The following is a 27,356-nucleotide window of genomic DNA, read 5'->3' on the forward strand; positions in this document are numbered from 1 at the left end:
GTTTTACTTTATTTAAGAAAAAAAACCCTGCCAGCAAGAATAACACTCACTTCAGCCTTAGATGAAATTACAAGTTTGGGATTTAAGTGCTGATGAGCTGAAGTGGAGACCTGAGCACACTGCTTTAGAAGTGCACGCTCCCTAGTGTGCCCAGAATGCTCTACAATGAAATAATCTCATACTCACAGGGTTTTTTCTGACCTTACAAGTCTGACTGACAAGAAACGATCCCAGCAAAGGTACAACCAGCTGCCCTGTGGCAGGTTTGCTATTGTGTAACCAAACCTCTCCTGTCTGCCAGAGACCAACCTGGGCTGTGTGCTGTGCCAGGCTATGGAGTTCGCTGCAAACTCAGCCTTCTTTACACTTGCACAAGCTCCTGCCACATACAAAATAGCAGACAAAACCAGCCACCTTTTGGAGCTGCTGTCTGTGCCCAATGACCAACATCAGGCCACAGAATCATAGAATGGCCAGGGCTGGAAGGGACCTCAAGGATCATGAATCTCCAACCCCCCTGGCACAGGCAGGGCCACCAACCTCCCTATTTAATACTAGACCAGGCTGCCCAGGGCCCCATCCAACCTGGTCTTGAACACCTCTAGGGATGGGGCATCCACAACCTCTCTGGGCAGCCTGTTCCAGCACCTCACCACTCTCATTGTAAAGAACTTTACTATGAACAGGCTGGGCTGCTCCACCAGCAGCAGTAGGACTCTGCACAGAGCTCCAAGCACACAGCCCGCAAAGCCCTGCAGGCTCTTTGCTCCATCCTGCTCCTCCTGGCCTCTGCCTGACCCCTACAGCTCACCAGTGCTCATTCCTCCTGGTCACTGAGTCAATCCTTCTGAACTCTTTCCCTCGGTGCTCTCCCCTCTGGCTGTTTCACTTTTCTTCTGCAGTTTGCACCCAACACTTCTGACACACTCAGGTATGCAGGAGCACTACTCGTATTCCCATGACAGTGGCCACATGGGAGCGATGCCCTGTGGTGACATCCCAGCAGGACAGCGACCTCTCCTCTCTCCTGTCAGAGCAGCACTGCCTTCAGACTCAGAGCATTGCAGCCTGCAAGTCCCTCTGGACAAAGCCTCAGCTCCCACTGCCCCTTTGACCACTCCCATGTGCTGTTTTGTCAGATAAATCTGAGAACTCCAATAACATCAGCCAAGGACTCTCCCACCCACCACATCTGCCACCTCTTTTTTTTTTTAAGCAATTTGAGGGAAGATTTCCCAACTCACACACAAATTCCTACTGGCTTCTCTCCATCCCACATATATTCTGCTCCCCTGCCTGTCCTCAAATCCATTCTCTGCCTTCTGCCTCACTTTACTTGTAGCTGCAACTTGTTTCCCCTCTCCTCCGACCCAGCGTCTCCCCTCAACAACGATCCATTGCCATCTATGCCTGTGACTTGCATTTTTTTCTCCTCTAAGCATTACGGCCCCACCAGTCCTGCACGGCTCTTCCCACTCCCCCAGGAGCCTCTAATGAGAACACGACAATATACCGCCTGCCAGGGTTCATTCTGGCCATCTGCTATCCATCGAGGTACTTTTACTGCACCTCTAGCTGTGCCATCCCAGCATCAGAGACAGCGTGATGGGAGGGTGCTGAGAACTTAAACAAAAGCAAGAGGTAATGATTAGAAAGACTCTTGGTTTGTCACAAGCCATCAGAGACTTCCCTGACAGGGCTGATTTATATAACTGATTTCAAATGGAATACGAACAAGCACAGACAGAGCAATGTGAAAGTACTTGTGAAGGCCAAGCAAGCAATAAACATTTGCAAGGCGCATGCTTGCCTTAGGTTTCTTTTTATCTCTTTAAGAGCCTATGCCCCATGGTGCCTTTTATTGTCACTGCACATGGAAGCAAGCCCAAAAGATCACTCTCAGACAGAGCATCCCACAGAAATGAATCCTGCCTCAATCCTCTGCTGTAACAGGAAACGGTACGATTTTTCTCTGTTTATTGTTATTCACTCCATCAATCGGTGGTTTGCTGAAGATTGCAAGGGGGCTTTGGTTGCTGTTTGATTTTAGAAGCAAAGAACAGTTGTGCTAAATCTTAGAGCTGAAAACAATCTAAGTTGCTCTCTCCAGTTTCTGAACTATGGTATAGGACACACAGTAAGCAACGATGTGTGTTTTCAAAAGCCCAGAACTGCCTCCTATCTGCAGAACTACCTTGCCTCAGATGTTCTGTGGATTTCTATCTTGTTCGGAGGGAAGGAAAACAGGATCAGAGAGGGGAGAGATCCACCCCCTGAGGCACACAGCACAACTGTTTTGCAGAACTTCAAACCAGGGATACTCACAGCTTGCTCAGATTTTCTAGGCCTGTAAAGGCTCCGCTGGTGTCCTCTATTGTGCCTGAGATGTCATTGTGGTCCAGTTCCCTGGGGAGAGGACAAGAGAAAGCTCATAATCGGTGTCTAAGTCCTAGGGTCATCACTAAAAACAAACATAAGAAAGTCTGAGAATGGCAAACAAAGAGCTTCCCACTTTGTCTTAGCAGTTATCAAAACTGGTTAAATCCTGCAGCAAAGCCACACTAATCACTTTTTAACACTGAAGTGTTTTTTCCTGGCTGAACCCCCCAGTACTGAGCCAGTAGCTACTTTTTAAACACGTAGGGTGTCGTTCTGTTCTAATTTCGTTTATCCAAAAAAAAAAAAACACAAAAAAAACCAAAAACATATAGTCCCAAAAGTAAACTGAGAGAACCAAAGGGAACCGGTAGATAAGATGAGGCAGGGAGTCCCCTCCTATGTCTCTGATGGTGAAATTTCACTGCATTTGGATGGTGCCCACTGAAGGCAAAGGAAAGTACTGCTCCACTTTCTCTCTCAATTTAAATTCCACCAGGACAGAGAATGTATTAAATCTGAACAAGCAGGGTTTAATAGCTGTCCTTAAATGCTGCTATCATGACTTCAGATAACTTTGGCTGTTTCTGTGTCTACATGAGTTTGCCTACAGCTTTATCTTAGGAAGACGATGGTGTATTTTCTACAAAGCTGCATTTTTTTCTGGCAATGAACTTGAAAGTTCAACAAAGGAAAGCACTATCATCATTGCGCAAGCCAAACTCTTTATAACCATTAAAAAAGAAAAGTTAGAATTCCTTTTCCAGAGTTAGCTTCTTTTGGCTTTCAAATTCGCCATCAATTATGAGAGTCAAAAGGGTCTGAAGAAAAACAAGCAGACAGAACAAACAGAAAGATCCACAAAAGCTGTTCAAACAGTCTGTTTAAAAATCCTTCCCTCCTGTGCTTTAATTCCAGCTAGCACTGAATACCGAGCAACACAGACAGAAATTTATCATTTCTAATGTTAAGTAAAAAGAAAGAAAAAATAAATAGGCTCTGTTGGTTTTGTTACATCACTCCGATTTAAAACCTAGCAAAAACCAACAACAAAGCCAACTAAATCATCCAGATAACCCCCTGAACTCTCAGGTACTCTTTTCACACCTTTTGAAGACTATTATCAGATCAATCTGTTTAAATATATCAAAACCAAGAAAGAAAAACGTTTCTGCAACAAAGCCCTCTGCATTCTTTCAAATGCCAGGCACAGGCATCACAGCCTAACTCTTGGGCTGCAAGGCACAGGCACACAATAACGTACAAGGGAACAATAATAATAATTCCAGAGTTTGAACATTCACACGGGATGGAGCTGAGATTGCTGTGTGCAGTACCTAAGCTGGCTGCAGTCCTTCCTGGCTTTGGTGTGTGAATTAACAACGTGGAAGGAGATGGCCCAAAGCCACAGTTCCTCTTTCTCAGTTGCTTTCAGCGTGAGAGCTGAACCCCATCCCTGGGGAATGCCACCCTCCGCCAGCACTACTGCAGATGTCAGAGTGATCTGTGGGTACACCAGTGCCAAAGGGATGGATAAAAACCCAACACCTCAGTGGGGTACGGACAGTTGCAGGAGAGATGCTTTGATGTGCTGACAGTTTCCATGCTATCTAACTGGGACGAGGCAAATGGCTCCTCCTGGAGCTATAGTTTCTACAATTTCCCTCTGCTTGCCAAGCCAATGCCAGCTGTTCTGTTTGTCTGATTTTTAAAGGCAAATCCCTTCTCGTGTTCAGATCCACCACTGGCTTCTGGTCTTTGGATCAGCAAACCTTTTCCCATGGCAAAGACAGCCCGGTGGGAACGGCCCACAGGAACCCTCTGACATGCACTTTTATTAATTGACTGCCACGCATTGTGTTTCCTTGAAAAAGGAAAAAGAAAACGGTATTGCTTGTTCATCCAGAGACAACTCAAAGGTTTAGTGTTAGAAAGGAGGAAAAAACCCTTCTCAACAAATGGGTGAAAATAAAGAAAAAAAAAGAAAGAGTGGGGTACTTTGGCCCTGCTCTCTTTGTATTCCAACTCCTCTCCCAGCCCCTGTTGCCAATTTCCTATTCTTTCTGGCTGGCTGAGCTTGAATGCTAGCAGCCTTGTTAATCATTGTGCTGCAAGGTCTCTGGGCCTGACCTCTATTTGAATAGCTCCACATTTCAGCAGTTTCACACCCACCAAAGGCTCCCCAACAATGGGCCATAATTAAAGCATGCTCGGGTCTTTTTCACCAGGTGCAGGACCCAATAGGCCTTTCTCTTTATTAAATTAGAGCTCACTCACACACTCCCTCTCCTCCTCCCCCCTCGGTCCTAAACATAAAAGAGGCTCCTCATTCACTGCAGAGCAAAGAGAAGGCCAGCTCCCCTTCCCTCCATTTCTCTTTGGAAACCTTTAGTTCCGGTCCTGACAGCTGCCTCAAAGAAGGCCCTTTCTGAATGCCCAGTGGCTGAAAGGCTTTCGTTTAAGTTTAAAAAAAAAAAACAACTAAAAAAAAGACAAAAATCAAACAAAACCCAAACTCACTTTCCTGTCACTTCCTCCACTGTGAATTTCAATAAAGAAGAGAGATGCAGAAAATACTGTAAAGGGGGAAGAGATCTCTGTTCCCATTTCCTTTTAATTACTCAAACCAGAATGGATTGCTGGAGGGATGAAGTATCAAAGAATGAAGTCAGCTTGCTGAACACAAGTGGCCTGGAGGCTCAGCTCTGTGTGCCTACCCTCAGCAAGGTACATGACTACCCTGCTACCATGGTTGAGCCCTACACTCCTGGGTATTAAACTCCTGGTATCCAGAAGTATAAGCAGATCCCAACCTCTGGATTTGTTTTGCCACTGCTTTTTCCTTCTCAACGCCATCTTTACCAAGAAGATGTAGCAGCAAAAATACTTAACAGCACGCTTACATGCAATATTCAAATTTTCAACATTGTCACTGGAAGGAATTATTCTTCACAGATTCTGAGCGTAGAGTGAGCCAACAGAAACAGTCCTTTTCTAAGAACTTCAATTAAAGTCAGTAGGATAGCAAGAGAATTCTGCTGTTAGCTGAACCTTAGCAATTTTTGCTTAGCTGAGCTGCATTCAGGATCCTGTCCCATGTTCCTTTAACTTTATTTTGGGGCCCTCTACTCTGAAAGTACTCTGAGCAATCCAGTTGCAATTCTCCTAACTACACTAAAAACTGTGAGTTCACTGAACTTGACTAATGGGGTAAACACAAGAGTGCAGAACGCAGGGGAGTTTGCAGCTGAGGATACAGAAGTCCAGAGAAACTGCAAAGGAGAACTGTTTGTTAGAACACAACCTGAGGAGGGAAGGGTAGGTGCTGTGTTATCTGACAAGCTAGGAGCAACTTACAGAACACGCAGGTTTTTGAGTCCCTTGAAGGCACCTTCTGCAATATGATTGATGGAATTGTGGCTCAGTCGTAGTACATGCAGCCCTCCGAGGTCTGCCAAGCTTCCCTCATCCAGCCTGGTGAGGTTGTTGTAAGAGAGTATTCTGAGGAGAAAAACAACAGCCCTTGTCATCCAACCAGTCTGTTCCAAACTCCTCTGCACCAGCCAGTGCCTGCCTCCCATCCCACAACAATCTCACACGAGGCAGTGTATACTGGGTGGATACATAACAGCTTGATTAGGAAATAGCACTGCAGCCTGCAAATATTCCCAAATGATACCATGGGGCAGCAGGCATTTGGCACCCATCTATGGGGAAGTCTTTTGAGCATGAGAGAGACTCCTCCAGAAATGAATCAGAGCAATAACCCAACACAGATGCTGTCAGTTATGTGGGGAGAAGCTACTCTTTCTCCACTGTGTCTCCAAGTTTGGGCCTGAGAGCATCACACCTCCTAGCCCCCAAATGTTCAGGAAAGGTTCAATATTCTATAACACTTGGATATCAGCAAGAGCTATCAGTCCTGGCTGTGTTCAGTCCTCACTCTATTTGGATATCTTCTGAGCACAAAGCACCCCCCTGCCTTACACCTTACGAGACAGAGAGTGATGCCAAACAGAAAGATCTGGAAGTTCACAAGTGGTCCTGGCAGTGTCCAGACTTCAATATTCAGGAGGTGCCTTATCATTTTGCACTTGTGCACAGCAAGCCCCAGGCACCTGGGTGTGGGTGTCTCCACAGCCTGCTCCACCCCAGTCTAGAGCCAAAAGCATTTCACCACAAGGCAATTGAATGCTTCCTTTCATGCACAGGAAGGAGGTATCCGCTGCAAACCAGCTGCCTTCCCTCCTGCTCCCCCCTGTCAAGGAGCACAAGAGTCTCTGTGAAATCATCTCCACTTACAAGTGACTTCTATTGGAGGGCTGTTGTTTTGTTGTTTTGTTGTTTTTTTTTGCTTGTCTCCCCATTGGTTTTATTCTTTCTTTCAGCATTCAGATGCATCCTGCTACTCACACTTTCCCAAGCTTCTCTCTCTACAAGTGCAATTGCATAGGATTTTAGAAAATAACGGAGTGCCTTGGGAGCACAAGTCCCTCTGGAAACTGTGAGGCTTTGGACTGCTAACTTCTCAAAAAAAGTGGAGTTCTGCTTTGTACAAGCACTGAAATCTTTCACTGTACAGGCAAAAAAATCCCATCGCACTGAGTTCCAAGCCTCCAAATTCCTTTTCCAGTCCTTCTTGTTAATGAGCCTGCTTCAAAAATGTGTCTAAAGCTTGCAAAAAATCACTGAAAAGCCAAAACCTAAGTAAAAAAAGGGCACAAGTTCTGAAGCATTGAGAGTGTCATTTACTTGGCCAATAAGCTGTCTATCTCTTAGCTGTGTGAGCAGGCAGAGGGCAAGCTTTGGAAAAAATTCAGTGAAGATTAATGAGTTTGAAGAAGGTATGGGACAACATTCCTAAAGAACTTGTAGCGTTAGTTATGAAGAACTGGCATCTGGTCAAAATTATGTCCTCACCTGCGATTAAAGAATTTGGCTTTAAAAAAAAAAAAAAAGAAAAGAAAAGAAAAAAGTGTTCAAAAGTAATTCTAAACCTGGCTGAGGAAGAAAATATTTCCTTTTGATTCTACACAGAAGAGTTCCTGCTGCAACTGGTGAAAGCATGTTCCCATCCGTTCCTCCTGACGTCACCTCAAGACGGATGGGCAGCAGCAGGGTCTCTCAATGGCTGCAACCAGATGGAAGATTTCAGGAGAGAACGCACCTGCTGGTGGCCTCCTTCAACACATAAGGCCTCTCTTTCTCCAGTGAGAAAGGCTGATTTGTAAAAAAGTGCACTTCACTCCTTGGTGGTTTGGATGATCTGGGTTGAGAGAAGTCACCGGGTCCCCACTGCTGCCCTTTCTCATCTCCCTACCAGTGGGAAATCACTGGAACAAACAAATGGAAATGGTTTGGCCACACAGCCCTTTTGGCCTGGCACAGAAGTGGGAGAACAGCTCAAAAAGCAGCATGCTGAAGAGATGCACAAAGCAGTTAACCAGAAACGTTGTGCAGCTGCAGCTCCTGCTGTCAGCCAGTTCTGGACCAGGATATTTAACTCATGTCATTCCCACTGATGGTACAATAGGTAAGAAGTGAGACTACTTCATCTTTCTGAAGAAAAAGATCCAGAAGCCAATTCATCATTTACATCTGATGAAATCGTATATTCCCACAGTCGATTTTTCCATTGATGCCTTAGCACCTGACTGGTGAATGCAATCAGCCCTATCTCACACCCACAAGAAGTCAAGTGCTCTCCTTTCTTGGTAGGGTTTACGTGAAACCAGAGTCTTAAAGTCACATTTTTTCCCAACAGCTGAAGGATGGACAACTCATCCTTCAGATGATGTCTTCTTCTCTCACCATATGTAAGCAGAGGTCTGGCCAATTCTCTTTTTTTGCAGTCAAGGACTTTGAAATTAATTCCCTGTGCAACCACAAGCAGTATTTGCTGAAAACTGAAACCAGAAGATTTAGCAATAGGAGAATAAGGATCTTTTAATAAGAACATAACATATACATTTAAAGAAGCACACAGAGACAGCTTAGGTGTATCTGCTGCTTCCTTTCCTCACTCTTCAATTTCAGAGCAGACCTCTCCTACAACTACTCTTTTGCTGTGGGAGTTTCAGTTATGAGTATCTGATGGCTCTCTGCAGCAGCCTTACCCTAAAGGCAACACCTGCAACAGCCTGTAATATTTTGCAGAGATGTGTGCTAACACCCACATAATCGCCTTCCCAATCTCAGCTAACACTGTCATCTCTGGCCTCACACTAGTGCAATCCTGCCTGTTGGGCCAAGCATGCCTCAGTGCCTCCTACCACCTCCACAAGGCCTTTCTCAAACCTGCTCCATTCCGCACCAGAGCATGTGAGGCCTTTCTGCATGGTGGGTTCCATGGTTATTGAAAAAGCCTCTAAGCCAGAACAGCTCACCACTCTCTGCAGGAGATCCCAATCCATACTGGATACATAATGATCCAGCACCACGTGCAACTTCTCAGCTAAACCTGAAGGGTTTGCAAAGACAATGTGAGGTAGAAGAGACAAGCATGTTTCTCCCTAAAGGAGCTCTGATGTAAGCTCTGCAAGACGGACTTACCCATCCCCCTGGAACTCATGTTGAAATACAGCTTCAACACAGCCACTGGATATTGGATCTCTGAGAGAAGAAAGCTCCCAGAGCTACATTACTATGGCAGTGTAGTGATCCAAATTTGGCTGTTCCAGGGATCCAGCCGAGTGCCTTAGAGCCTTAGAAATGTAGACTCCCCTTTTCTGATGCTTCAGATTTAAGCAGGCCATGGACAGAGCACAGTTCTGTTTCTGATCCATTGCCTTGAAAACTTCTGCACTGATGCTACCTTAACCTAGAAAAATATCAGTTGCCAATCTGCATGTGAAGGAACTGTAGCACCAGGCCAAGCAAAAGAACCCTTCAGGCATGGACAATTTCACAACAGTTTGAAAAATTAGTTAATTAAACAATCACATATGTATTCAACTAACAACAAAAATATTGCCCTGTGCCAAAAAGAAAAATCCACATCTGAATGAATAATTTGGGTTTAACAGAATATCACAGTTGGTCAGTGTGCAACAATATTTATTCAAGAGCTTCTAAACTTAGTGGAACCACATGTGTCAGGACCAGTTAACTTTGAATCCAAATCCAACAGAAGAGGAACTCACAGCTGGATAGGCAGATAGAGACCTCTAGTCTGAGTCCTGAGCTAGCCACTGAAAACAGTGAGCTCTGCGCTCTTTGGTGGAGGAGAATCCCTAACAATATTTAACAAGAGATTTTCAAGCATCAAGCAGAATGAATTACAGTTCCACTAACCACATGTGTCAAGTCCTCCAGAGAAAAAAGTTAATCTATCCACAGTCCCACCGAGGGGATGACAGCTACTTCTGTAAGTACTGGAAGCATCCATGTGTGTCTCTTCAAAAAGGCATTAAGCAGTGCCACAGACCCCAAAGACACCCTTTGTGGGGTTTTCCACAACAGCAAGGGTCTCTTTCATTTATCAGAGAGACCATATTCACAGCTGGAAATCTCAGGAGAGCAAAGCCAATGCATTTACCTCTTAACAACTGAATCTAATAGGAAGGGTGAAGTGTAAATAGGAGAAAGTAGGAGAACTGCCTTTAAAGACCTAAATCTGTGCTAGCTAAAAACAAGATTGTTCTTTGTAAATACAGAGGACAATGCAAAACTTCCTTTAGGCTGTACAGTCACACAACAAGCAGCATGTCTCCTAACTAGATAAATAAAAAGCACTGCTAAGCCACAGGTCACAAACTCTCCATGTTTTTCAGCACTGCATACTTTCAGTCAATTCTAACCTTCGTTTCTGGTGCAGAAGTATTTTAAACAGGTGCTGTGAAGGTCATAACATCATGAATAACAAGGGCATCACTTAGAGACTGCAGTTCCTGCATTTCTACATGTTTACACAGTGGAAGCTGTGGAGTCCTTACTCCCCTTGCCTGCCAGCATTACATTAGCATCAAATTCTGACTGAACAACCACAATGGGAAACAACGTACAGCTCATGCAGCTTCTGACAGAAGCTCCAGCCATCAGGGTTGATGCGGGATATAGAGTTGTTACTGAGGTGAAGCTGGTGGAGAGATGAAAGGCCATAGAGTGAGCCACTGTTTACTTCTGTCAGGCTGTTATAATCCAGGTGCCTGTGGAGAAAAATTGGAAGGAAATGACAGATGTGCAAGTACTGATCAAACGCTGAAGAATTTCAGAAAATGAAGAAACTTCAAGAAGTAGTGGTATTTTAGCTATGCCTGCACACATTTCTACATACCTATGTGGATACACCCAAGTGTAGGCACTTCTTGTGCAAGTGAGGGATAGAAATTCAAGGGCAACACAAGGGAAAGGTCTAAGGTCTTCACTTAGCCCAAAGCCCTCTACCATATGCAGCCCCACGCAGCCTCTCAGTACAAAGGCAGAACACTCTCTGCCACCAGCACACAACCACAAGCTGCCAAGCCGGTATGTTCTGAGGCTTAGAGCCCAGAACGAGGTGTGACTGCAGTGGTACGCTCCACTGCATGTAAATTGGGCTAAGCATCCCATTCAAGTTTGTATTTGCAGAGTCTCAGTTGTGTGACAGCAGCTTCCAGAAACATACTGATCACTTGTGACTTTGCAAACACACTTGAAAGCCAATCATGTTGCAAGTTTTGAGCATTTCTCTGCAATGACTGTTCTATTTGCTCTCTCCTACGGAAAGAACGCATCACTGAGATTAAACCAGCTTAGTTTCTAGGTCTCCCCAGAGGCAGAATAATCAGGTCTGCAACACATAGTTTCCATGTATCAGTTGAAAGAAATGTACAGGAGCCAGATGAACTTTTATTTAAAGCCCCATTGAGAACTTACTGAATGTTCAAATTGGTGAACTTACAAAGGAATACTGCCACAGCTTGAAAGACAGGATTTTTTATCGAACGCCTAGCAGAGCAATGAGTTGACAGTGGGTCAAACAAAGGCTGCTGCAGCATTGCAGAGATCTATGTGTGCAGGACACAGAAAGAAACATGAAGACTGGCACCCCTGCCCACAGGTCTCCGCTAAATAGAAGAACACGTTAACAGGTGAAGTTCAGGCTGTTTGGGAGAAAAAAAATGTAGCTTTCCAACTTACAGAACTTGCATCTTGGCCAGCCCCCAGAAAGCTCCATCAGTCAGTTTGCTGATGTTGTTGCGCTGGAGTTTCAGGACTTCCAGGCTGTCCAGTCCCTGGAACGTCAGGCCTTCAATCAGGCGGATGCGATTCCGGTTCAGCTCCCTAAAATTGCCAAAGCCATACAAGTATATTAAATCCCAGTCCTTTCTCACAGAATCATCTGTGCAGCATACAATGGGGACAGCAATGCCAACAACTCCTCCATCAACAGTTCCCAGGAGAGAGCGAAGCGCACCGGAAACTTTCAATCCCAGAGCTAGCCTGGGAAGTCAGCTGGGTGTCATCTGTTAAACAAACTCACCCTGGGACAGACTTTCACTACAGAGAAATAACACAGACAGGGCTGCAATTCTTCTTCAACCCTCTTTTCTCTGAATATCTTTTAAGCCATTTATCCTTCTCACCAATTTTCACACCATTTGAGCAAACACAATGAAACATCAGCATTTTCTTCCTTACAATCCAGGGTTTTGCAGGACTTTTTAATGGCCCTGTAAAAACGTGCTCCAAAACAAATGGGTGCTGTATGAAGCCCAAGTGGAGGTTTTTATGACAAAGTTAGAAAAGAAAGCTCTCAGTTCCCCTAAAAAAAAAAAAAAAATCCTGTTTTTTTTTTCCTGTTAGAAGAAACTAATAAAGACTGGAACAACTTGTTTCCAATAATAAGGCAGTCTTAGTATTCCGCCTATACAACAATTTTCAACTTGCTTCATTAAACTTCCTTTTCTTTTTCTCCATTGAGTGTGGCAGAAACTCTAAGTCTTGGGAATACTTTCTTTTTCTTTATCTCCAGAATAATGATACAAACATCACCACAGCACTCTTCACCAACCCATGTGGGATAGCACTGTGGACTGTCAGACATGCCAGCTGAAATTCCAGTACCATAACATCAGTAAAGAACTTCACTGACACAATGCACTGAAGACAAAGCTTCTCAAATGAAACACCTTTTTGCACTTGAACAGTTGATCCAAGGGTGGCTTCCCTATTTAGTGTTTGTCTTGAATAAAACAATGAAGGTTACAGCATCAGAAATTATTTTGGAAAAATGAGGAAAATGGGAACTTAAAGCTTACTTTTTAATTGCATTAAAATAACAATGCTGAATTTGCACTGAAGTAGAGTAATTAAAGTCAAGTAAGTGATGACAAGTTTTCAGTCATAAAGACTGCTGCCTGAATATACTTCCTAGACTATTACTGAACTATGCTTGGCCAGAAAAAGAACTGTACACAACAGATTCTACAACATATCCAGTCTGTATAAATTGCTATTCATTCCTGTTTATCTACACAGTAAACAACCAGCTGTGAGACTGTCTTAAGAGTCTAAGAAAACCAATCACTCTGAATTTCAGTGAAAACACAAACTGAGTTGACCTTTGGTTTATTACACTTTTGCACACAGCGCAAACACAGCGTATTGCAAGCTCTCTGCTAACGGACAGCAACTTCCAACTGAGAGGCAACAGACTTTTAAGACGCTGCTGTGCTACACAATCCCAAACTGACAGTGAATCCTACACATACGCAAGCACAAATGCACATCCAGTTATTAGGCACATCTTAAAGATCTGGTCAGTCAAAAGGTTGCAGTGTAGAGGTGTGAGTTCCAACAGCCTTTGTGGAGTTTTTGTTAATAGACAGAGGCTGAACTTTCACCTATCAAATGTGATGGAAAAACTGCATGAGGCCTCAGGCTGGGACCATTCCTCCAGCAGAAAAAGCAAACGGGAAAAGTTCAGCCATTAGAGCTGCTATTCACCATAAAGCATATTTATAGCTGCAGATGTCCATGTGTCTCCATGCAGCTCCTGCCATGCAGACTGCAGGCAGGACAATAACAATGTGTGTGTTAACTCATCTAGAGTGTTATTTTCTCTGCCCAAATACCACCGCACAGTTTAACAACCTTCCGTCATTGCTTTTTTATTGCCACATAAAGATACCTGTGTGGTCTTGAAAACCTAACGTGGTGGTTGAGCTCTATCACTTGCAACAGACACATCTTCCAAACCTCACAGACACCAGCAGTTTTCAAGGGAACAGATTTGTTTTATGCTATCACTGCACAAGATGCTGCTGCTCGCTTCTCACTTCATCAAAAGAATGGCCCAAGAAGTCAGGAGTTAGAGGAAAAAAAAGGACCCTCTTCCAATATGTTTCACTAGGCGCTGGCAGAGGACTGAGAATACATTCTAAGTTTTACAGACAGCAAGTGAGGAAGGGTGACATTTGGTGCATGCTTCCCCAGGGATATTTTGTCTCCATAAAGAAGGACCGAGCTTAATTAAAGCACACATTTCTACTCACAGTTGTGTCAGCCTGGGCAGCCTGAATGCCTTGACAGGAAGCTGAGTGATCCTGTTTTTACTCAGACGAAGTGTTAGCAGGGACCGTGACAGACTATCAAAAGCACCAGGCTCCAGGGTGCTGATTCTGTTGCTCCCCAGGTAGCTGCAATAAATCACAGCAGAAAAATGAACAGTTCTGTTAGAAATCTCCTTCTATCGGCATTTAGTTGCTCTCCAGACAAGCTGGTGGAATTACAGAGGTGGTTTGGATTTCTGGCTGCACAAGAAACACAGTGCCTTTCCCAGAGCCATACAACAAAAGTGGAGATGTGCTGTGAGATCTCCGAGACCTTCTCTATACCCTCCTACTTCAAAAAATGTAGAATACTTCAGAGCAGAAGACAGAAACTAGAGAACATTGCGTTGCAAGATTACTCCATCCATTCCCCATCTCTTAAGCTTCTTTCCTCAGCATCTGTCACAGGGCTCTTTCTTTCTTAGACCCTCCTCTTGGCCACAGAGGCTGTTCCTACAAGTCAAAAGACCTCTATCTTCTATTTTCTTACAACCAGGGCAGAAACTTCTGTGCAAACTTTAATGCAAACAGATCTTTCCGAAAGTACCTAAAACAGCTTTTTAGAACAGGGAAAAAGCTCTGTAGGGAGGGCATTAATCTGCTTCACCCCCTGCTTACATCAAATAACTAAGGAGAGATTTCTGTTCTTAACGTTCAATAGCCACTTTAACTGTAATGACAAAATAATCCTTCTTCCCTCCACTCTTCCAGATGCAAATGGGCTGATCTGGGAAGCAGCAGGACACTAGGGAAGATACTGCTCTGCACAGTGGCTCTGGCTTCTAGGTCTTCAGCAGAAAGGCACCCACACCTGATGGATGTGCTGTAACTTTGCTGCGAGATTCCTATGCAACACAATTAGTATTCAGTGTTCTTTACAGATATATCAGAAAACAAAACCAAAAAGCCCAATAAATAACCTCACAGCGGGAACAATCCGATTCTCCTTTGCACTTAAAAAACTTACAAATAACTCCATGCATTTTGAGTCGTTCCTTTCCCTTCTTTTAAAAGAAGAGGTTTGAGGCCCCTTTCTGTGCTGTGGTAACTCAACAAAAGCCGTTCCCAACAAGAGAAACTCACAGCTCCTTTATGTGAAGTCCCTGTGGAAAGCAGCCGTTTCGGATTTCCGTGATGTCATTGAAACTCAGGTCCAATGTTTCCAGGGCAACGTAGGGCTTCAGTTGACTTGCTTCAATGCTGCGTATCCTGTTGTGATGCCTGAAACAGTCAGGAGGAGAAATGGAGACAATTTAGTTCCCTTGGATAAATAAGAATATCTGAAGCTGCAGCAGGCCGGTAGATTGGCCACTGAGGTCACACACAGTGGTTGGAAGCACATCTTCAAGCCTATTATAGGGGAAATCCACACCAGAGATAACTTCCCTAACCCCCATGTTGTTCCTACAACTAAAATGAGCAGGGAACATACATTTGGAGGTTTCTGGACACTTTCTCTGTTACTGCCAGTACTTTACACAAAGGATGAGTTTTTCAGAGCTGTCTGCAGAGGAAACACATAAATATAAAGGATCTCAGGAAAAGTTACGAAATATTGCTTCCCTAATTCCTAAGGACCCTTCTGAAAACACTCAGCACTGAACTACATTACAGTGATTTGTAATACACAGAAACAGTGTACGAGGGCTTGTTCTTGCAAACATTTCCTCATCTTTCACTACCTTTAACCCAGTGCACCATCAGGGTGACTGCAGCACCACGTGCTCAGCCCAGGCACTGACTATGGAAGTAGACCCTGTAACAACCACCTGCATTTGCTGCCTCATCAGCAGCACTGATTGAATGACTTAATTTAATGCTTTTCTTTAGAGAAAGTCCTGCAAGCTGTCCTTGGGATTTCCACAGCCACCAAACAGTTCAATACCTCTAGACTTCATCTGGACTCAACAAAGCAAAAAAATCCCCTGTCCTCTTCTCCGGTTCCTTTCCGGTCTGAATCAGTGAAGAGAACAGTAACCAATTAAAAAAAATACATGGTGCATTAGTCACAAGAAGCAGAGCGCATGCCTGATGTGAATTTAGACCAGTCACTGATATTCCTGGCAAGGCTGAGAGCGAGGCACTCCAAACAGAGACACTCACCAGACACTTGAGAACTTGCTGAATAATAAGAGATAGCAGAGTGGGTTCTGACAAGTACCGTGGCTTGATCAGGCTGCCACCCTGCTGCACAGCCAGCAGAGATAGCCGCCAGTGAACGCACTCCTGAATGCAAACCGGGATGGCCCAGCTTTCCTGGCCAAGCATCAGCTGCCCGAAATCCACCCCTGCCCCATGAACCTGGCACAGCCTTCAATGCACTGGGGAGTCACTCTCCTCCCACCTCAGCCCTGCTCAGGCTGTCCCATGTGCGAGCACAAGCCCCTTGCTAAGAGAAGGAAATACCCACAGCACATGGCAATGGACTCGCTCCCCAGAAACTCACAGAAACGCTGCTTTGATTAAAAGGTTGAAATGCCCCTTAGTTAATGCAGTGCAGGCTCGCAAAGTCATTAAGGACAAATTTTACACTGCTACAGCAACGCTCTGCTAATAGGGTGCAAAAAGGCCCCAGGAAAATCAAAGAGAAGTCGTAACTTATGTCCCCAAATGGTTAGTGCATGGGTTACCGGCACACCAGCTGTAGAAAAGGGAATGATGTGGCTACTATCCAAATGACTGTATTCCTTTACAGCGAGGAAGGAGGACTGAATTTTCACATCCACAGCACATAGTGGAACAGAGCTCCAGTGAATTTGTTAATAGTATGATTAAAACACAGGAAAACTCACTAGATCCACATTTTTGTGACCTCCATAAACCAACACGTGGGTAAGGCAGATTTCCATCAGGACTAGTTTATGTTGCAAGGCCTCAATAAGCAAAATGGGCAAGTTCAAAAATTTCAATCTTTTTTCCTACCCAAAATAAGAGTGCAATAAATGAGCACGTGTGACCTGGTTCAGGGAAGTACCTCAGAGCAGACCTAAGTGAAAGCAAACCCCAAGCATGCTCTCTGGAGTTCTGCTGAAGCAGCGGCTGCGAGTTCAACTCTGATCTCATCTGGGCTGTGATGGCTGAGTTGAATCTGGCTGTAAATTAACAGGAAATGAAGGCTTGTACAAATGAACATGAAGAATCTATAAATTACCTGACAATTCCAGCACAGGGCAGCTAAGTCTGTAAGGGAGTGAGAGCACTGAGTGAGTTTGGACATGAAATGCTCTTCAGAAGCCAATGTTATTTTTTTGGAGTATTAATATTTCTGTGCTTTAGTTACTCAACATATATCCAGTCTGCCTGCCAGAGCTCTCAGCCCTTCCCAAAGGACAGAGTTTCAGGAAGGCAGAAAAAAACTGTATTCATTCAGCCATGTTTGCAGTTTCCAGGTGCCTTCTGTCCATTTGCATCGTGCTTTTCTCATGCTACAGCTGGCAGATGAGATGGATGCATTATTTCAGGCAGGAATAAACCAGCCTTCATTCTCTGCCTCTCTCCATCTCCTTCAAACATGGGCTGGCTCCAAACAGAACACTCAGCTCCAAGCAGCATCCCAGCCAGCCCAGCTGGGGAATGTCAGACAGTTTGCTGCAAAGCACTGCACTCTCTTCAAACAAAACCAGCCCCACTGACTTTTCCTATACAAAGCATGTGATACGAATGCAGTGTCGGTCAAATCTTTTACTAGCTTGATTACATTTTTTGTTCTTTCAGGAAGAGCTAAAAGGTGATTTAACCCTTCCTGTTGCTACTTGGTTTCTTTCAGTTTGTCTTCCTTGTTCCTAATCCCACCACGAGGGTATTTTATAGAAAAAAGATAAGTAACAAAGCTATGATTGCCTCTCTCCGACTGGAAGAGGGCTAGGTCTGTACCGACTAGCTCCTTAGTTTACACTTCATGGCTTCAAAGGTGGCAGATCAGATTTTAGTACCAATTGCTGAACCAGGCTTTAAAGCAGAAATTACTGCTGCTTCCACAACCAATTTGCCTCCAGGTGTCTTTTCCTCTCCCCACTCCCCTTCTTCTTAGGTATCACAGCCTGGAAACAAATTTCCCTGCTTCTCTTTAGCCAGCATTAGCTTCAGAGTGTAAGATAACAAGGCTTCAAAGAGAGATTGAGCAATGAGAGCCAGGAGTAGGAGCCAAGGCTCTTAGTTTCTATTCGAAGCTCTGGCACCGACTCATCTGCCTTGGATAAGTTGCTTAACCCCTCTCTGCCACTGGGTTATCCATCTGTACAGGAATGCACTGGCAGACTAAGATGCTGCAAGCTGCCCTGAGAAAGGATCTGGAGTAAAAGTAGCTCAAGTGAAAAATAAATGCTAGGGACTGAGGAACCCATCTGGGTTTGCTCATGGATGAGGACAGCTCCAATAATAGCTGTATTCCACCCTCGCTCCTGGAGACATCCCATTTGCAGCTGAAGCAGCTGTCAGTGCTGTATGAAGGTAATTCGAAGTCAGTGCTGGATGGCTTTAGCACTGTATGCAGCACTAGTTCCAGCTGCAAACAGAAAGGTGAGTGCAGGGGGCACCAACCCCCCAGGCAGCACCACTTACCCTGCCAGCATCCCAAAATGCTGCAGCCCCACACAGCTCTTCAAAAGAGCCCTGGGGATTACAGATTTGGATTGACCTCAGCCAGCCATTCGCTGAACTGAGCCCACGTGGAGCAAATGATTGCTCTGCACTTCTCCAGGCTGCTCCGAGGCACAAAAACAAGCAGAGTGGTCCTGTGCAGTAAAGCATGTTTGGGTTTGCTCTGGGTCAGGAGGGAGCCGAAGGGGGCGGCAGGAAAACAACAGGTGGCACGAAGTCAAAAGCTCACAGCGCTTCCAGGAATCCCAGCTTGTATTTTAGAGGTAAAGTTACACTTTAATCCCAGTGGGTTTCCAAGTTCGGAGCGTCTTTGTGAATATTTATTTGATAAACAGGCTGTGGAACATTTTTCACTCAATCTAATAGGAGAAGAATTTACCTTCCTCCTTACAGCAAGCCCATCCCTTGGAGTACACTGATCAGTTTAATTTAGACTGTGGCTTCAAACTACTCCTGCGAGATCGATGCAGAGAGCAGTGCAAACACGTTCCTCTGTTGTGGGAGCCACGCTGCCAATTAGAAAGCTGACAGCAAAAAATCAAAGCAAGCAGCCCCTCAGATGGGACTGTGTGAGCAGCTCTGCTCCGACCGACTTAAACACAGCAGCACAAAACCTCCTGCTTTACATTAGGCTTGACTTACGGCACAAATGCGGAGTGTGAAGTGACACATGGAGAAGGCACATGCTCGGCCTTCGTGCAGTGTCAGCTTACAGAGCTGGCGGGGCTCGCTGAAAAAAAGAAAGCCTTAATACAGCAAACCTATTAAAACCGACACCTGTTACAGGCATCAAAAACCAAGCTTCAAAAGAGGCTCCACACCTTGGATAGGGTTCTATTAACGCATAAGCGTATTTTCAAAGTCAGGATATGAGAGAGATCACAAGACTGAAAACATGAGGTTGAGAAGCCTGAGGTTTGGTTAATACTTCCATACGGGGAAAGTATTAAACAACAAACCAGTGGCGGAGCCAGAAAGATACAGGTGTGCTACTGCAGGACATGCCAGGCTCAGTGTCAGACAGGGCACTGCCAGAAGGGAGATCAAAGCCACAGTAAGGCAAGTGGGTCACACACACTGTAACTAACTCAAGCCTGGAGTTGCCTGCCCTCCTGCTCACACTGATACCTGTGGAAATGATAAAGATTTAAAGCATGGATTTCTTAACACCTTAAATTATCTGCCATTTGGTTTTACCCCATCACTCATTACATGCAGAAAAACTAAAAGGCAGAGCACCATAGCAGAAGGCAATGCCTGAGCAACACCTATGACAAAAGGAGGATGAGGCAGATTTGATAAACTGGAAGACACATCTGTATTTATGACAACAGCAACAGAGATGTTTGCTTATTCCTGTATCATCATTACAATCCGTAACTGAATAACTGCCCAAGTGACTCTTAAGATGGAAGCAAGGATAAGAGGGGAATGTTATTGTGACCTGGACACCTTGCAACAGTGAGACCATTCACGCAACAGAGCACGGAAGGAACATGCAGGTGACAAGCTGGAAATCTGTGCATGAGACCTTCCCCTGCAAGTCTGAACTGCCCAAAGCATGTCAGCCTTCAGGCTTCCCAGCTGCTCTGAGAAGGCTGTCTGACATTGCACTCATCTCAGCCTTGCCAGCATCATCTGCGAGGCTCAAGATTTGGTACCATTACAAGAATGCACATTTCTATACAGCCTAACGCATGCTGTATTTGCTTAAGGGAGCAGCCCCACTTTCTTTTCAAAGTAGAACTGCATGGGTTATTCTTCGGGCAGGAAGCAAGGATGGCTCTGCAGCAGCCCCCACTTTTCTCAGATGCTCTGAATCACTCCTTCCCTGAGGAATCCTGGCAGGGACCCAGGCTGCCACAGAACCAGCTCTGTTTGTTCAGGTGCTGGCTGCCTGCACAAGAGCAGAACAGCAGCAGGCCAAGCAGCCACAAAAAGAGAGGGGAAAAACAGCACAACTTTTACAGGTATCCTGACTTTCCCTTAAAGGCTCGCATGCTCTGTCTGGATGTCAGGATCTTCCCTCTCCCTACTTCTCCTTCAGAATGAGGTCTTTATAAGGCACAGCAATGCTCTCAGCCTATGTTGGTGCTTTAGGATGGACAAGCACCAAGAAAAGCACCCATGGTATACAAGAGACCAGACACACACGGGGTTTAAAACCAATGCTTTGACTTGCATCCTTTAATGAAATGGTAAACCTCAATCTCTCCTGCAGGACATGGGTGTTCAGAGTCAGACAGCAGGCTGGGAGATGGGATTTGCCCCTTGTATTCAGGAGCAGCAGCCAACTGCAATCCAGTAACATTACAAAGGCCTGGGTTATGAACTCCTTATTACCACAAGCAAACCGTTACTCACGCTAATAGTTTCACTGCAGTCAACAGAAGTATTCATGTGAGACTAGCATGACTCCAAGGGCTAACTTCTCACTCCATTAAAGGCTACTTTGTGGCTGCCCACAGCACCAAGCTCATCTGCCTCTTATCCTGACAGACTGCAACCACCGACTGGTGCAGGTCAAGTACAGGCTCAGCGCATCCTCAGGCCCTGGGTACCCAAATGCAAGCAGGTTTTCTCCCCCCTGGTACATTCTCATGACTCATGAGGCAGCCACATGGGTAAGGTCTGGGCAGAGGCCAAGCATGCTCTCTGAAAGCTGAACCTCGAACGTTCATTAAGGGCTCCTCTTGGGTTCAGCATTGTCTGCATGAAGCAAAGCCTTTCTTTTAATGTAACCAAAAAGCCACATTCAGAACGATGCATTCTCTCAGGATATTTTTGAACTGGCAATGTTTATGTAAACTTTCTGACTTGTTAGAGAACTGTGTGCTGTGTGTCAGACCCACTGAGGTAAGTGATGTAATTTTAAAGAAACTTTCTGCCTCCTTGATCTACATGGATTCTCACAAGACTTTGACTTGCCACCATATGATTTTGGATATTTTTTGCAGTGCACAACTTCCTAAGCTTTCAGCACTCAATCCATTAGTAGAGTAAAATGCGTAGGACAGGCAGGACCTGAAGTCAGTCATCTTTAAAACAGAGGCTGCCTTATCTACTCATCAGATTACACAACCGGTTATGACATCAAAGCAAATTAAGATTTCTGAAGACAAGACAGTCCCTGTTATGGGCACAGTCCCCCCATCAGCAAACAGGGTGGTTCCAAAAGCACTGGAATCTTTCCGCTCTCTTCTGGTTATACTTGATGCAGGGTGAAGATAATACTCCAGAGAAGCTTTTTAAATGTTGCATTCACACAGAGAACAGATCCCTTAAAAGGCTGAGTAAAGCATCTTTCATTGCCTGTCACAACCCCTCCGTAAGGAGCTTTCTTGACCTTTTATGAACTCAATACCACAGCACAATCTTTCCTCCCTGAGCGTAGCTTCTCCTCAAAGCATCTTGGCATTGATCTTTAGAGTCACTGCGCGCATCCACACATCCATCTTTAAGGATGATGCACCCTCTATGTTTGGTGCAGGGGACCCTCAGTAGGGGCTGCTCAGCACTCACTGCATCTCGACCTGTTCTCTAGCAAAATGGAGGGCAAACATCTCTGAACCACTGGGCATTATCAAGGCTTGGTTTGGAAACAAGCAGTTTGTGAAAACTCACAGCTGTGCTAGTCTGTAAACCCCTTCTCCAACTCTCGCTGCAATCTACCGCTCATCACTCTCTGTCTTTTCATATCCTCTGACCTCTGGCTGGAGCAAGCACTGAGAAAGGCTGCAAAGGAGAAGAGAGGCTCTGCTGAGTGCAAGACTCTGCTAAGAAGGAACAGAATTGTCCTGTGGGAATAGAAGGAAGAGAGGGCAGAAGGAAGAGAGGGCAGTCCTCCAAACAGACTGCCAGAAAACACATGGCTCTGCACTGCCTATCTGGATGGGGTCATGGGCACAGCACAGCCTCTTTGAAGGGGCTCAATCAGCATTTGAAAGGGGTCATTCAGTTGCAGTTGCTAGAAGATGACAGGTCAGCGTTTTTATGCTATACATTTTATGTCTTAGGTTTGCTTTTGTCTCTTGCTCCAATAGTTGCTTTTCCTCGCGCATTTTTACCTCAAGGGCTTTTTTCTTGCTGCTGATATCTACCAGACAAATTCAATTTTCTATCAGAAATTGAATGCATGAGAAAGCCTGGCATCCACCTCACCTATCTGCTGCTCTGCTGAGGTCCTGCTCTCCACCAGCCCACACTTATACAGCACCCAGCAGAAGGGCTGCTGCCTCACCCCACATCCTCAATGCTGCCCTCAAAGATGAGGGGGATTTGTGACAAGGAGAGGCAGAATCACAACAAGATGCCAACATAACTCACCCAGAGCTGCGGACAGAGCAGCTACCCTGCCCCACTCCCAGGCAGACAGCATCCTCTTTTCATTGTCACTGCAAGCAAGTTTTGTGCTTCTAATTAACATGGTTAGCGTTTTCATGTGAAAGCCAACAGGGTCCAGGATCACAAGGCATGTAGGCACTTTTATCCTTAAATCCTGATGCTGATTTTAGTTTCTCTTTGTGTAATACATGATCAAAGCAAAGAAGATCCACCACAGCCTAGTGAGTGCATGTGTTTTGTGGGTGGCTTTGTTTTGCTTTTGTCTCTCCACAGGAGTGAGGAGGGGAAAATACACAAGTGGAGAAGCAATTTAAGCGCAAACCAAATGTAATGATTCTGCCCGTGGTGCTGGGACATTAATCCAAATGTAATTACAAGCAGACTCCTTGATAGCACACACTGTGTGTGCCTGAGCATTGCCAGAATATGCCACTGGCTTTTCCCATCTCTTATAGGAGCAAAGTTCTAAAACCCTGACACTGAAGCAGGTAAATGAAGGACAATATACTTGAGTATCTATCTACTCCTCGGACCATGAAACTCCCAAAGTCTAAGGGTACTTGCAGCAGACCCTGATAGAAAGCAGCAGTTAAAGAAACAAGCGTTTTTGATTGGACAAGCGAGCTCCTGTTAGCACTTGTGAGATGTAGATAGGCTAGCTGGGTAGTCTGTTCCAACATGACACATGCTTGTGCTCTGTTGAAAGAGCTTATCTCTCTTGTCAGCAAGGTCGCCAGAGCACGGATAGCCTCTGGGCAGGCTGCACTGGGGAGCTGCTCTCAGCTGAGACTCTTCAGCCTACAAGAACAAGTAGTTCCTATGTGGAAAAGCAATGGTCAAGTTCATAACAAAAACAGCTCTTCTTAAAGAGTCTAGGCACCTTGTTATTAATAAAGCATGTAGAGGATGGCTTCAGGAAACTGCAGAACAAGGTCTCAAGATGCAGGGAACAGAAGATTGAATCTCTGAAGCACGACTGCCATTGTACTAACCCAGGCTGATGTAAAACTATCTGTTAGAGCAGACGTTTTAAAATCAGTGGTCAAAGTCAAAAGCATTTGTCACCTCTCACTAAGTTCTTCAAGCCTCTTTAGTTGGACCGTTTAGTTCTTCAGTTTCTCACATTTTGAAAAGGAAGAAGGCTGTCCCAAAAACAAAATCTGTGGGCAAAGCACTTCAGCAAGGTTTCTGTTTTTTTCCAGGGCTCCTAAATCCTAGAGAAAGTCTGGACCCTTTTCCCTGGTTGTTGATATCAATCAGCCCCCCTCCCTCCTTCCCATTTAGCAATTGCCTTCATGCAGCATGACCTGAAGTACAGACAGGATGGAAAAAAAAAAGGTATTTTCAATCTAATGACAATAAGACAGTTAGAGAGTCTTTCTGTTGCCATCAACTCATCTCTTTTTCTCTATCTGCTTTTACTATTTTCCCTGATGTGCAACTGAATAGTAAAATGGTTTGAGACAGGCAGAACATGTACTCACCCAACCACTTACTCCTGATCAATATTCACACGGAATTCCTATTACCAAGTGAGAATTATGCACACTTGAAAGGGAGAAGGGCTTCTTAGGAAGCCCCTTCATCTAAAGGTATGACTGATCATTTTCCCATCTACCTTAACCTCTTTGCCTATCCCCAGCACAGCTGTTTTTTCAACACCAAGATCATAATTTCTAACACGATCTCTGTCATTCATCTCTGCAATTATTTGGGGAATTTAAATGTAGGTTTAAAACACCATAAAACCCAACATGTAATATCAGCTTTTATTCAGCTAAAAGTTAGCTTTCTAGAGATTCTTTGCTAATCTTTTCCAATCTAGACATGGCAAGTCCACATTTCAGTGAATGCTGCTTACTCAAGCATTTCTTTACTCTGAATTATGCACTATTCCTAATGGTGCCAGTGGAAGCAATGATGGAAGTGCTAAGCATCATACGGAGCAGAAGGTAAATGGCAAAACTGATGCTTTTACTCACTGAGCTTTGAACCACATTCATTTTTAACACCTTTGCTGAAATAGTTTTAGCCTTGTTATACGCAAAGGAACTAAAAGACATTGCCTGTTCTCAAGCCTTCCAGGACGCTTGAAGGTAAACAAAACAGATTTTGAAAGCACTTATGGCACCACACTTCAATAAAATAATAACAGTTTGACCCTTACTCTTACTTCTCACTAGGCATCTATTCTGGGAAGGGGGTGGTATGCCAGGGAGGAGACTGTGCTCTGAACAAGCATCGCTGATCTGAAAACTACGACAAATGACCAGACACATATAGACTGATACAGAGGACAAACTGGGAAAGGTAGAAACCATGAAAACTGTAACACACTGATATTTTCCTGACATTGTGCAATTTTGTCAAAAAGCTGCATCAATTTCAAACTTTTGGAGCAAAAAGAAATGGACAAAGAAATCTACACAAATAAATAACTTTACCTGCTTCTACTGCACTTGCAACTTTGCTTTTACTCAGCCCTGAATAAACTACATTGCAGTTTCCAGCATTTCTTTTCAGGCAGAAAAGTTCAGCATGCTAAAAAACTCTTATCTCAGCAAGTTATTTATGACTGAAATCTGTTCAGCCTGTGAAGACTAACAAAGGAATTGCCTCTGGAGGCATGTGCTTTATTTACCATATGCCGTTAAATGAGACAGCCTATCTACCACAGATATTAATAGTAGCAAGTTTGGGCTATTCTAAGGTTCAAATATGAGGCTGTTTTTCATAGTGACCTTAACAAAAGATCATGGTCACAAATAACCTTAATAATTAATCTAAGCTTGATTTGCAGAGGGACAGAAGTTGGAAACCACCTTAAGCATTGTGCATGACACACACCTGCCCTCAGACAACACCAGAAGATGCTTTGTGCTCATGAGTTCCATCAGCTCTAGGGCAATGCCCACTCTTTGGCCAGGAGGAAGCAGGACAACCCAATCTTACTTGGACTTCGGCTGTCATGAACACATGGAAAACTGCACACACACAATAAAGATATTGGTCCAGTATTTCAACTCTTAATCTCACAGTCTGTTCCAACAGATCGCTTGGGTCTTCTGCCTCCAGAAGGAGCACTCAGCTAGCACAGCCAGCTAAGCAGCACACAGAATCATAGCAGACCTAGATGAGCTCACAGCAATTCTCTTTCTGCAGGAGAAGTTGCCATGGCTGCACATAAAAAGTTATGCTCACGAATAAAGATATACTAAAATAGCATCAAGGGGTAACTGGTATTCCAAGAACTGCCACCAGCTTTCACCATCTTTTCTCTCCGGCTACTTTTTACATTGCTCAGCATGCGCCCAGATTGCTTTCTGACACTTTTTTGTTGAGTCTGAGGACCAAGTACTTCATTTCTACACCTTTTCTAGAAGAAATGATTACTCACTTCCCTGAAATAGCCTTGGAGCCTTTGCTGATTCTATATGTTCACTTTCTATCTGAAATCTTGAGGAGGACATGCAAATGATTTAGAACAGTTCCAATAGACCAAACGAGAAGTCAAAACAGCGTCTCTCCTGGTGCATGCGAGCGCATGATTAATGAGAATTTCCTCCACTGGGAAAGATTCTTGCAGTCTTTGGCCTCAAAAACAAGCAGACTTTACACACAAGAGCCTTGCCACGAACTCTGAGCAAAGCAAACCTATGAGGTGAGTATGAGAATATCTTATGCCTGCATACTTGCTTGCATACTGAACATCCTGGCTGTCAGCATTCTTTCTAGTCACCTTTCCACATCAATATATTCATATTCAAAAATAGAAGTTGAGCAGCACAGCCTGTAGTGCAGACAAAATCCTCAGGAAGAAGCTGCCCTCCAACCTATGAGGAGAATTGCCCAAATAAACACTAGAGAACCGGTCCCCGTAGACACAAGTGAGAACCGAAGCAAGCACGACAGATGGTAAATCTGCTCATGCTGATGGATCTACATCTGCACGCGCCACTTTGCCTCACTCACCAGGGAGAGCCCTCTTTGTGCAAGTCCCATGAATGAGGACAAGCAGTTGGCTTGCTGAGCTGCCTGAGAAGTCCTGCACACAGGCAGAGCCCAATGACTTCAACCGATCCCTCTTACGGCTGCATCCGAGTCACCTACATCTAGTGCTCAGGAGTACAAAACTGCCTGCTGTGACAAAGATGGAATTAAGAGTATTCTCCTCATTTCTAATATTTTTTTTCACTCCAGCAAAGATGACTTGCACACTAATTCTGTCAGGGATCGAGGCAGTTGTTTCATTTGTGCAGCAACTAGTACAGCAGGATCGCAGGCCACCACAGCCCTCTAAGGCTTCAAACATACTAGTGAGTTCACTTAGTCCCCAGTTTCTTTAAGGTTGAACCTGCCAACTTTCAACATCACTTACACAGAGGCTTACACTCTGACCTAGTCAGGAACACGCAAGTGAACTCACATTTCATGTATGGACCAGCTCAGCTCAGACTTAAGTCTGTACCACTGTGGCAATTTCATGGTTTTTTTTCCTCTATG

The 27,356-nt window shown here is 44.6% G+C and overlaps 1 protein-coding gene across 2 annotated transcripts in view; it reads right to left on the bottom strand.

The window, feature by feature from the left end:
- LRIG1 (leucine rich repeats and immunoglobulin like domains 1) overlaps positions 1–27,356 on the bottom strand; it is a 78,739-nt gene that overhangs the window by 12,429 nt on the left and 38,954 nt on the right. For both annotated transcript variants that reach the window (XM_090148399.1, XM_031606091.2), the window contains exons 4-9: positions 14,994–15,131; positions 13,854–13,997; positions 11,497–11,640; positions 10,380–10,523; positions 5,734–5,877; positions 2,326–2,406 (exon numbers count right to left, since the gene is read on the bottom strand). In XM_090148399.1, the coding sequence (XP_090004525.1) occupies positions 2,326–2,406; positions 5,734–5,877; positions 10,380–10,523; positions 11,497–11,640; positions 13,854–13,997; positions 14,994–15,131 (795 nt within the window). The remainder of the gene's footprint in view (positions 1–2,325; positions 2,407–5,733; positions 5,878–10,379; positions 10,524–11,496; positions 11,641–13,853; positions 13,998–14,993; positions 15,132–27,356) is intronic.

This window comes from Phasianus colchicus, chromosome 11, assembly GCF_987193195.1.
Source record: "Phasianus colchicus chromosome 11, bPhaCol1.hap1.1, whole genome shotgun sequence".
NCBI lineage: Eukaryota > Metazoa > Chordata > Aves > Galliformes > Phasianidae > Phasianus > Phasianus colchicus.